The 12,841-nt window shown below is 42.7% G+C and overlaps 1 protein-coding gene across 4 annotated transcripts in view; it reads right to left on the reverse strand.

Annotated features, from left to right (window-relative positions):
- FLT3 (fms related receptor tyrosine kinase 3) overlaps positions 1-12,841 on the reverse strand; it is an 83,025-nt gene that overhangs the window by 31,064 nt on the left and 39,120 nt on the right. For all 4 annotated transcript variants that reach the window (XM_060288189.1, XM_060288190.2, XM_030882610.2 and 1 more), the window contains exons 6-10: positions 11,787-11,914; positions 11,321-11,460; positions 11,071-11,224; positions 9,900-10,068; positions 219-322 (exon numbers count right to left, since the gene is read on the reverse strand). In XM_060288189.1, coding sequence (XP_060144172.1) covers positions 219-322; positions 9,900-10,068; positions 11,071-11,224; positions 11,321-11,460; positions 11,787-11,914 — 695 coding nt within the window. The remainder of the gene's footprint in view (positions 1-218; positions 323-9,899; positions 10,069-11,070; positions 11,225-11,320; positions 11,461-11,786; positions 11,915-12,841) is intronic.

The following is a 12,841-nucleotide window of genomic DNA, read 5'->3' on the forward strand; positions in this document are numbered from 1 at the left end:
TGGAATCAGCATCTTAGCTTCAAAGGATGAGCCCAGAAAGAGATCTGCATATCAACAAGCCAGTAGATATGAAAGTACAATTTCAAAACACTTCAGCATGTCAAAACACTTTTGTAGCATTCCTTCCCTAAGCCATGGCTTATCTCTTTCTGGTCCGAGTTAATACATTATTAAGGAGTTACAAGCGTAAAATAAAATTTCTCGACAGCTTCACTTACTTCTTATATTCAGCGTGAACATTTTTGTGAACTGGGCGTCATCATTTTCTGCATGGAAGATATATTGTCCTGGCTGGTGTTTATGGTTGCAAAACTTAGATATGCTGTTGGAAAAAGAATTAAAGACAGACTTAGCCAGATTCTTTGAGGAGATGTTGAAATGAATAATGGTGTGCATGGGAGTAAGTCTTCCTGAAGACACTCGCTCTCTCAAGTTCAGTGTACAGGGAGGTTCCCAGATGCTCTTGCTACTCAAAGTGTGGTCCACAAACAGGCAGCATCAGCCCTGGTATTATCTAGGAGCTTGCCAGAAATACAAAATCTCAGGCCCCACCCCAAACCTGCTGGCTCAGAGTCTGCATTTTAAGATGATCTCCGTGGAATTCACATGCACATTAAAGGTTGAGAAGCACTGATCTAGGCTGGAGCTGCTAAGAGAGACAAGAAGGTTCCGGCCCCTACTGTTACATACATTCCAGACTAGTCTGACTTCCTGGAAATATGGAAGAACCTTGGCAGGTGGCGGAGCCCATGGACCCCCCAGCCTCCTGAAAGGATAGCTCTCTGACATTAGTCCAAGGCAGGACCTATGACCAACCCTTGACTTACATAGTGATTGACAGTGATGACGGCTCAAATCCACTGAGTACAGACGTCTTTGAGTGGCTTCAGCAGGCTCTAGTATCTACTTGGAGCGCGCATCCCCCAAGCCTACCAGGTATATGGTATTGGGGATCACCCACCAATCCTAGCAGGTATACGGGATGGTGGATATTATAGGAGAGGAGGGGAAGCGAGGAGCTGGTGAATGTGCCTTCGTGCATTGAAGAAATAGAAAAAAACTTTCCCTTAGAATAAGAAAATCTAAGCCTTGCTCAGAAGATACTGAATTAGGCCACCGCTATATAGCCTACTTGAAGTAAAAAAGGAAAGGAAAAGTATGTATACACAGGAAATGTGAACAGGAGGAACTATGTAGGATGCAAAAGACCTATGAATACGGCTCCGGTCCTCAGAGATATCATAATCCAGGTGGGTGGACAAAACCTGCCTATGTGGAAGAGTGAAAGCATTAAACTGAAGGCCCGCAGAAGATCAAAGAAGGCAGAGGCCAGTGTCGTGAGAAAAGTTCAGAGGGCTTCATAGAAGCAGGAATTGAGCTAGGTCTTTAGAGGTGAGTTGGTTTTCATGAGAGAGTAAAGAAAAGACATCCAAGCAGGGGGCAACGGCAATGATTTAAGCCATGGGACAGGAACTCATAAGGCCACAAGGAGAGAAACGGGGAGGCTTCTTGGCTAGAGCAGAGGTGCAGGGTGGGATGGAGCGGAACAGAGGGCTAAATGGGCAGGGTGGCGCCAACTGATCTGGGACCTTGGAAAACAAGCCTAATTCTTTCGACCTGATGGAGAAAGCAGGGAGGAGATGCTGTGGATTCCTGAGCAGGAGAGGAATGTTATGAACAGTATTTTAGTTTAGAGTGATGGCAGCAGGAAAGTTTATTGGGGGGAAGTCTGGAGGTAGCTGTTGAGGTAACCTAGGAAGTCATTCATTCATTCATGAATTCACTCATCCTTTCTTCTGTCAATGGTAGAGGTTATTTGTGGGAGGAATCAGGAATACAACAGTGAGTTAACAAAACTAGGTTTCTGTTCTCACAGAATTTACAGTTTGATGGCGAAGGCAGACAAGTCATGAGCAGTTACAGTATAATGTGGGAAATCTTAGGAGAGGAGAAGTAAAAGTTCAGATTTGAGAGTTCAGACTGTGAAAAGATGAGTGTTGTCCAAGGCAGGGAAAATGGGGAGGGAGAGGAAACAGCCAACCCAAGAGGCACCAGGACAAAAAGAAACAGCAGGTGCTGGATTGGACGTGAAGAGGAAGGAGAGAACAGAGTCCCAGCTGATTCCTAAGAGTCAAACCGCACACCTAGCAATCAATAGAGATTTTGAGCCCAGGTTTATGTGACACCAATGTTCTGCATCCTTAACTCGGAAGCTTAAAGGTAATTCTGACCGTGTATAGTGATGGGAGATTTCATTTCCTATCAAGTGAGCACTGAACAAGCTTTTTGTTTGCCTTGTTAACAAGAAGGCTGAAAAAGCAGAAAGCGGAGTTTCTTTTTCTTTTCTTTTCTTTCTTTTTTTTTTTTTTTGTGGTACGCGGGCCTCTCACTGTTGTGGCCTCTCCTGTTGCGGAGCACAGGCTCCAGACGCGCAGGCTCAGCGGCCATGGCTCACGGGCCCAGCCGCTCCGCAGCATGTGGGATCTTCCCGGACCGGGGCACGAACCCGTGTCCCCTGCATCGGCAGGCGGACTCTCAACCACTGAGCCACCAGGGAAGCCCAGAAAAGGGAGATTCTTATCCTGACTTACTTCTGGACAGCCAGAAGGAACTGGCTGGTGAACTGGAAATGACAGAAAGATCGTGGGAAAGACAAATTATAACTTTAGGGAGAAAAGTAAGTATAGGTACATGCGATTTCCAGACTTTATGAAGGCAGGGTTTAAGTGGTCCAAGAAGAGACAGATGTGAGCTTCTAAAAGGGAAAATGTAATTCTCACCAGACAATAGCCAAAGACCCTGAAAAGGAAGAAGAGAAGAGATAAAAAAGAAGCCAGTGTGCTAGCCAGGGACCATGCCAAAAGCACCAATCAATTTGATAAAGAAGTTACCAGCTAATGAGAACCTACTGTAGAGCACAGGGAACTCTACTCAATGCTCTGTGGTGACCTAAATGGGAAGGAAATCCAAAAAAAGAGGAGATATATGTATACATATAGCTGATTCACTTTGCTGTACAGCAGAAACTAACACAACATTATAGAGCAACTATAATCCAATAAAAATTAACATTAAAAAAAAGAAATTACCTATACAACTATTGATTATCACGCAGACCAATCTGTTTTGTAAACGTTTTCCCTCCTAAGTCTTTTGTGCTGTCTGAATGGAGCATGACTGGCCATGGGATAGACAAGAGAGCATCTGAAACGTTCTCATTCTTCCAGGTAGGAAATCGGTCACAAAAATAGCCTGAACACAAAATGGAATATCGAGATCCGTCTCAACCGCCTGTCTTCCTGTTTATGGCAGTTAACCCCAGCAAAAGCAACAACTGCATCGCCGACCCTCCCCTGGAAATTCCAAGGGGACTAACCGATTAGTACCAGGGAGTTGCAAACTTCCTTTTTCCCTGGGGTTTTTCTGAAAATGCCCAGCAGCCATGAGATGGGAGATCAGGAAACTGGAGTTCACAGTTGAAATATCTTTGGTGACTAAGAAGATGTATTCTCATTACAACTATGAGAAGGGATTTCTCCTCTGTTACAAGCAAAATGCAGGTGATTTTTCTCTTCCATTTAGCGCCCAGAGCTGGGGAGTTGAAAAGGGGCAGGTCCTTCCAGCAGCTCAGGGAGTAACTTCACTATAAAAAATGCTTTATTCAAAGAGCAAGGGATGATAAAAGTCAAACCAGAAAACAGGGAATAATAAAGCACAGACTGGGGAAGCTGGGAGCTTCTGAAACTGGAGAGTGAGGGGCTGGCAGGAGCGAGTGACTTTACCCGGCACTGGGAGACGCCCATCAGCAGATCCTGCCCCCTCAGACTGCAGGACATGGAGGGGGTACAGCCTGGCTGAAGCTGGACCCAGTCTGCATACATTTCTGTCCAGAGTTAAACAAAGAAAGCCGGGCAGGGGGCAGGAGAGGTGCTGATGACTTTATATCAATCTACTTAATACCATGCTCATTTGTATTTTATTTCAGGGCAGCCCACAAGCCTGGGGAAGTATTACATAATCATTAAAAACCCAAGAGCGAAGCACAGCACATCTCATAAGGCAGCACACTTTTCTTTTCAAATAACCAAAGCACATGCCTGCTTTTCTGTTTTCTTACACACTAGGTATGAGAATCTCACACTTTTGAAATGAGCTGGTGTCAAAAGGCAGTACCAGAGTGATGGTTAAAAACACAGGCTTTGCAGGCAACTCTGCCATTGCCCGGTGGTGTGACCGTGGGCAAGTCACTGAGTCTCTCTGTGCTTGTTTCCTCATCCGTAAAACGAAGATAGTATCTACCTTTTATGGTTGTTAGAGGAGAAGTTTTTGTTGAGTTTTTATTAAAACGGTTTTGTATAAATTGCTTATAACAGTGCCTAGTAAACACGATAAATGTGTTAGATTGTCATTACTATGAGGCTTATGAAGTCCGGGAATCATTTGGAATAAAAAAGACATTTAGAACCTTTACTCTGGGGTATATATTAAGTGAGAAAATCACATTAAAATAAAGATGCAAAGAAAAAAAAAAAAACTAAAGTAAATGCCCATCAACAGGAGTTAGTCAAAATAAAATTTTCTAAAAAGAGGAATACTGTGTCACCATAAAAATGGTAATGTAAATAAGGTAAGCCATTAAAATGATAATATAAATAATAATAATGTACTTATTAACACAGCAAGAGATGATCTTTTTAAAGTGAAAAATCAGGTGACAAATGGCACAATTAATTTCCTGTTTGTACAAAAACCTATACTTATATGTTTCTATCATGGTGGTTACAAAGTCTGAAATATAATTCCTGGTGGTGGAATTATGGTTGTTCTTTCTTTTTTTTTTTTTTTTCCGGACGCGCAGGCTCAGCGGCCATGGCTCACAGGCCCAGCTGCTCCGCGGCATGTGGGATCTTCCCAGACCGGGGCACGAACCCGCGTCCCCTGCATCGGCAGGCGGACTCTCACCCACTGCGCCACCAGGGAAGCCCTATTTCTCTCTCTTTTTTTTTTAAAGGCAATTTCAGAAAATAAAAGTGAATGAAAGGTGTTGACTTTGCCCTAGGTGTGGGGCAAGTAGCATTGACTGTTTCCATATTTAATAAAATGAGATGATGAGGATCAAATGAGATAATCCGCATAAAGGACTCCGCACATCGGCACATGGTAGGGCTCAAAGAAGTTTCTTTTGGTCTCAGTGAGGCTTCATGATGTGGTTAGTATCTTACAATTGAGGGGGCAGGGTTTGGTTGGAGGTTCCGCTATTTACCTCTATTAACCGCTATTTACGGTCCCCAAACGTCTTTCCTTCCTTTCTGTATACATTCAGGGTTCATCTCCTTCAGGGAACTAAAAAAGTCCTCCTAAAGAAGCTCAATACACTCCTGTAATCACATATCATTTATCGACTTGAGAGTTTGCTTTTCTCTTTGTCCTAAGAAGAAATGTGTCTCACGACCCAGAACCCAGACTCCACCACACCACTGGTACCAATAAGTGCCCAGTTAATGCCTGTTGTGGGCAGAACTTCGACTTGGTAGAGTTGGGAAATTAAATATTTCAGGGAAAAAAGAAAATACAGGGATTGGGCATGCCTCAGGAGACTCTTTCAGAAGAACTTACTTAAATAATTATAACATCCTAATAAGTCGTATTGTGTGTGTGTGTGTGTGTGTGTGTGTTTAACTGTGAAACTAGGAAAAGCTAAGGCAGATTTGTTTATAAGTAAGTCTACAGAGATAGAAAATTAGGCAAACTAAAAGATGAAATATTCTAGAAGCTTTTCCCAAGACCAGGCTGTCAGGATTTCATAAAATGTAAACACATAAAGGGAAGCCCTAATAAACTTTGGTGTAATATTTGAGGAAGTAAATTGGAGAAACGAAGCTGTGAAGGTGGGGAAGCTGTAAGATTTCTGGCACACATGCTGTGACCACACCAAAGCTTTTTCAGTAGTACTGTTATTACACAGACCTTTCGGTTACAAATAAAAACTGGTGTCACTTTGCTTATAAAGTCCTCTCTTGCCCCAGGATGAAAATACTGTACTTCATAAACAAAATTCAGTTTGACTAAATTGTTGAACCTAAGTGATGGGTAAAGGATGCTCACTGTACTATTCTTTTAGTTTATTAGTAAATTTGGAACTTTTTATAATAAAAAAATGGAAAAGAACTCAGGTTCGAATTTAGTCTGCATCCCCTATCACAACACAGAGCCTCACGTGGAGAGCAGATGACATTTAGAGCACTTGTGTTCAATATTTTTGTAGTTCATCTTTTTTTTTCTTTAATTTATTTTTATTGGAGTATAGCTGCTTTACAATGTTGTGTTAGTTTCTGCTGTACAGCAAAGTGAATCAGCTATACGTATACATATATCTCCTCTTTTTTGGATTTCCTTCCCATTTAGGTCACCACAGAGCATTGAGTAGAGTTCTCTGTGCTATACACACAGAGGTTCTCAGTAGGTTCTCAGTAGTTATCTATTTTATACATAGTATTGTATATATGTCAATCCTAATCTCCCAATTCATCCCCCACCCCTGTAGTTCATCTTTTATTCAACATTTTGAGCATCTTTTTCATGATGAAGCAGACTCCATCTCACCTTGGCAAGTGGCCCATCACACCCAGTGCATCGTTATCACCAATTAATACTGTAGTTCTTCAGGAACTTTTTAAATACAATAAACACTGAGTGATAGGTGTTGTGGTGAGTGCCATGTGCTAGGTGTTGTGGTGAGTGTCATGGTCCCTGCAGTGCAAAGAGTATGCCACTGACTTATCTTTGGCCCAGGCTATGCACTTTGAGTTGCTTTCTAGGGGTGATGATGAATTCATTCATTTACTCAACAGCTGTTGACTGCACAAGGCATTGTACAAAGACAGAGAAATGACAGCACCTATCCCAACGGAGGTTATGAACTCACTATTGGGATTCAACAGAAAAAGAGGTTAACTTTGAATGAGAGGTACACATCACTATAGAAATCAGGATCTGCCCTGATTTATTCATTTAGCTACCTCCAGAAGATAACTACTTGGGGTCAGGGGTGCAGAGTATGATCATGGGATGAAACAAGATTAACTAGCCCACTAGATCGCTCCAAGACCCATAGATCAGAGACACAGTCCTCTAATTAGTGAGTCTGTCAAATCTTAAGAATTGTTCCAGATGTCACCAGCACAAGCAGCAATGACCTCGCAGGTGGCCCCTGGCACTTAAATGTGCCTGCGTAACTTGAGGGGGTTGGGGGGAGACATCACCTTATTCACGTTTGTAGCCCCTTATGGCATTGACGTCATCAAGAAGACATTAAAGGAATATTTGTTGAACTAAATGGAATGGATCCTCTATCTCTTTGAATCAGGTTCAAAAGAGAATCCGGTAGAACTAAGAGCTTCTCTGACAGGGGGTCACAATACAAAGAAGGATGGGGAAAGTGACGGCACTGACATCCTGAACACAGGTAGTCAACTCAACTAACAGGAGAGGGGCTGACCCCCTGCCTTCTACTTTCAAAAGTTTGATGGTTCAGCATAAGGGCTTATGACAATGGGGTGACCCCTCCACGGCAGTGGTTCTCAACCCCAGGCAATTTTTTTCTCACCAGGGGACTTCGGCAATGTCTGGAGGTATTTTGGGTTGTCACAACTTGGGGTAGGGGTGCTACTGACATCCAATGGGTGGAGACCAGGGACGTTGCTAAACATCCTGTCATGCACAGGAGACCCCCAGAATGAAGAATTACCCGGCCCAGGATGTCAACAGCCTGCTGTTGAGAATCCCTGAATCAGGGGACTATGTGTCCGTCCAAAGGTTGCTTTCTTAATTACTTGAAAAATGAATGCTTCGCACATTAGGAGGTTTGGGCGAGAGGGCAGACGATGCCATGCAAACCCTGCGTTACAGCTCTTCTTAAAAAAGCAAACAAGGGTCAGTCACAAATCACTTTGGGGTATAGAACAGCGCAGTCATCAGGAAACAAACGGAAGAATCAAGATGAAAAGAGCTTATTCTGACTCTTCACCTAGACCCGTGCTATCCAATAGGAATATAAACAAGCCGCTTCGGGCTCCCCTGGTGGCGCAGTGGTTAAGAATCCGCCTGCCAATGCAGGGGACACGGGTTCGAGCCCTGCCCCGGGAAGATCCCACATGCCGCGGAGCAACTAAGCCCGTGTGCCACAACTGCTGAGCCTGCGCTCTAGAGCCCGTGAGCCACAACTACTGAAGCCCGCACGCCTAGAGCCCGTGCTCCGCAACAGGGGAAGCCACCGCGATGAGAAGCCCGTGCACCACAATGAAGAGTGGCTCCCGCTCGCCGCAACTAGAGAAAGCCCGCGCGCAGCAACGAAGACCCAACGCAGCCAAATATAAATAAATAAATAAATAAATGGAATTTATTAAAAAAACCAAACAAGCCACTTATGTAATTTTAAAGTTTCCAATTAGCTATCTAAAAAGTAAAAAGGAGTAAATGGTAATAATAGATTTTATTTAACTCAATATATCTAAAATATTGTCATTTTAACATAAAATCAAGACAAAAATTATCGAGGTATTTTACATTTTGTTTGTCATACGAAGGCTTCAAAATCTGCTGTGCATGTTACAGCCACACAACATCTCCATTGGGACCAGCTGCATCTCAAGCTCCCAATAGCCATATGTGGCTGCCGGCTACTGTACTGAACAGCACAGATCCAGACCCGTGATGGGAATCACCAGAGGTTCTCATTAACAATGTGGAACCTGGGGGGACTTCCCTGATGGTCCAGTGGTTAAGCCTCCGTGCTTCCACTGCAGGGGGCGTGGGTTCAATCCCTGGTCGGGGAACTAAGATCCTGCATGCCAGGTGGTGCAGCCAAAAAAATAAAAAGAAAAATGCAGAATCTGGGATCGTGCCTCGATTTTAGTTCAGCATGTTTGGAACGGGAGTCAGGAATCCACTGACTCTGATTCAGTGATTCAGCTGATTCCTTTACAGTGGTTTATGGACCCGTTATTGAGCATCAGTGATTGACTCTCGACCACTGACTCGCTGGAGAGATGACAGGTACCTCTCAGCTCACAGTCTATCCTGAAACCCTGTTACCTAGGATTAGTTTTAAGAGATAAGGGGTATCACAGCCATAGGAAATACAAGGAAGAGCTGTTTTTTTGGGGGGGAGAGAGATAAATTAGGAGTTTGGGATTAACATATACACACTACTATATGTAAAATAGTTAAACAACAAGGACCTATTGTATAGCACAGGGAACTGGACTCAGTATCTTGTAATAACCTATAATAGAAAAGAATCTGAAAAAGAACATATATGTATGTATGTATGTATAAACGAATCACTGTGCTGTACACTTGAAACTAACCCAACATTGTAAATTAACTATACTTCAATTAAAAAAAAAAGAGAGTTCTTTTTTTTTTTTTTTCCAAAGAGAAACTTGACTGCAGTTGGACAAATCCCCAGGAAAATAAGATTTTCCTTCAGCACTCATCATTGGGCTATTTCTGCATTTATTTTTGAAAACTTAAATCAACACACCTATAGGTAGTGTTTTCCTGTTTTTAAGGGGTTTTACTTCCTCAGTCATCTGCAAACGGGCTGAGAGAGGCTCCGTGTACCAATAGTATGTACCCTCAAATGGGAAGTAGCAACCTGGTGACTCAGAAAATGCCAGACTCAGACTGATATGATCCTTTCCATTTTTCGTGAGGTGGGTTACACTGTCTGAACCGATGAAAGTGCTGTTACTGTGTCCTCACATCTGCCGTTTGCTTTCTCGCCTTCAATGTCAACGTCACAGCGCATAAACTTATAATACAAAACCGCTCTTCTCGAGGGCAACCAGAAGGGTTGTGCCGAGAGTGATGATGTGTCCCGGGCTGAGTTTGCTCACCTGTACCCGTCATCCAGGCCACTTTGCTCACAAGGAAATGCTTTTCGAGAGAAGGTCCACGTACATCTGATTTGTGGGTATGCTTTAAACCTGACAGAAAAACAAAACTCTTCATACTGGTCAATTTCATAATCTTCACTTGATTTGGAAGCGTTTATAAATCCCTTTTCTGTTAAAAAAAATGCATTTTTAAGTTAGATAATGAGATTCATATGGAGGAAATATATTGAGAGGATAAATAAATTTTTATTCAGCAGTTTTATGCAAGAAAACTCAGATTTGATAGTTTAACAAGAAACGCAGGAGTCCTGTCCCCATTGATAAGCCTGAGCATGTCACCTTCTGATTCCTCTCAGCATTAGATGCAAATAATTGACACTCTTCCCAAGGAAATGTATAAGTAAACCTATAGATTTTGCTGACAAGTTCAAGGGCTTGAAGGGCTTCCCCCAGCCTGGCCAACCATGGACACAGAGGGGCCCACTGACAATCCCTGTCCTCAACCAGAATGGCCCCCTCGCGACACATCCCGCATAAAATAATCTCAGGTCACAAATAGAATAGTCTAGCCAGAGATATTCACAAGGTTTCCCTATGGAACACTTCCTTATTAGTTGAATAAGAGAATCCCTTCACTTCTTAGCATTTTCATGATGGCCGAAGGCTGCCACCTACTCCAAGATTACATAAAGCGTGATTATTGTCAGATCCTACAGAGCCCACCCAAACTTCCATGCATCTAAGTGCATGTCCCACCCTCTCAGCCATTGCTCTCTACCCCTGAGAGGCAGTTCTCAGGTAGTTCTTAGAACAAGTGCTTAATAAGGGTCGAGTTTGTGTCTGGTTCTCTGCCAGGTCTGGGAGTATAGGATAGAAGGGATTATTCCTGTCCTTAGGAAACTTCCAGCCTACTGGAAGACAAAAATCCACAAACAGAGGGTCACATTACAACGTGCTGCCTGCAAAGACAGTGGCATTCAAGCGGGCTTGGTTTAACCAGAAAAGGAAAGGAAGGGGCAGCTTGTACTTACAAAACTCCCCTAATTCAGTTTCTTTCTCAGCTTTTTGATACTAACATTATACTGAAAGCAGAATTTGCAGTACCTGCCCTACATTCCACACTAAAACAACTAAAAACGTGAGTACAGGTTACGTGCGCAGCCCGCATTACCTAGGATGGTGACCAAAGCTGATTTACTGGGATGCTCTGAAGAGGAGCAAGTGTAATAGCCAGTGTCGTTTCTTCCCACTGATGATACAAAAGCAAACAGAATCCGTACCATAGTTCTGTTTGTGGAATAGGTACTCATCTCAAAGTAGCTGCCCTAGATTTTAATAAAACAGAGTTTGAATGGAGTGATTTCCACCTGGACTCTTGGTTCATTTTTCTGCATTTTCAGGATGGAAGCTCATCCTCTCACCTCTTCCAGTGCTTTATTCTCTAATTCCCAGCTGAGCCCGAATCCATGGTTCACATGAACAGCTTTGCACCTTATCCATAAGGGTTCCCCTACTTTAAGAAATAATTGTGGCGGTGTGGTCTGAGGAGTTTGGTTTAGATCTAGAAGATGAAAACACCCCAGGTAAGAAAAATAGTGATTTTTTTTTTCCTCATCACAAGATATATCCTGAACATTCTGCAGAACAAAGATTTTGATGGCATCTCAAATGTTCCCAACCATCTCAAAATAAAAGAGTCTTTCAGAGACCGACAAGGCTCTTATGAAGAAATGAGCACTCACAGAAATCTAAATATTACACTGGAAATGGCCTGAAGGAGCTATAGAATGTTTGAAATTGAGTAAGGACCTAGGGGTGATGATTAGTCCCAGCTCATCTCTAAGGAACACTCCCTGAGAACAGAACAACATGATGCTATGGTCTTACCAATAGTGAAGAGTTTCGTACATTCCCTGCCCAGCTCATTTCTTGCACAGCACCTTATGTCTGTTCCAAATAACTCATGGAGTACACTTGCCTCCTTTGTAATGACAGCTGGACTTTCTCCTTTACAGCTGCAATTAAAAAATAAATGTCAGTACCATTTTTTTTTTTTTTTAAGATTCCATATATATGGGTTAGCATACGGTATTTGTTTTTCTCTTTCTGACTTACTTCATTCTGTGTGACAGACTTTGGTGCTTTGCGATGACCTAGAGGGGTGGGATAGGGAGGGTGGGAGGGAGGTTCAGGAGGGAGGGGATATGGGGACATGTGTATGCATATGGCTGATTCACTTTGGTGTACAACAGAAACTAACACGGTATTGTGAAGCAATTATACTCCAGTAAAGATCTATTAAAAAAATAAATATCAGTTGATTAAACATCTTTTAAAATTACAAATGAATGTTCAGGAGAAGAACCAAATTAAAGGTTCTAGATTTTAAGAGCCTGATAAGAAAGCAAAGACAGGAGCAGGTCACAAGGCAAACCAATTCACAACTAGTTAGTAATTCCTCATCTCACCCAATTAGAATAACACTAGAGAGAATCACATAATAAAACAGTTTAAAAGCCTTTGTGTTTGGTGACCTCTTGGTTGTTAAAGAGAGAGAAAGAATGGAAGAATTGAGAAAAGACAGAAAAGGGGGGAAAAAAGAGAAAATGGAGAAAAGGAAAAGCATGATTAGGTTTTAATACAGCTTAACAAGGTGTAGGTATGCTTTCTTTGAAGCTCTGAAAAGGACAGCCAGTGAGAGGGAGAGAGGCCACAGTTGCAAATGTCCCCAGAGTCCCCGGAGCTCACAGAGGAGAGGGCAGTGTCACTTGAGGGGTGTCAGCCACACCTCGGGATTTGAGGGACCACCTCCCCTCTCCCGCCTCCTTAACCATCACCTTTCCCAAAGCAGATACGGCTATTGGACTCTGTGTATAGTCACATTTCTTCTCTTTATCACTTTAGTCAAATGTATTCTCGTCTTTGTTTATGCATTACTCCTT

The sequence above is a fragment of the Globicephala melas genome, chromosome 18 (genome assembly GCF_963455315.2).
Source record: "Globicephala melas chromosome 18, mGloMel1.2, whole genome shotgun sequence".
In the NCBI taxonomy this organism is placed as follows: domain Eukaryota; kingdom Metazoa; phylum Chordata; class Mammalia; order Artiodactyla; family Delphinidae; genus Globicephala; species Globicephala melas.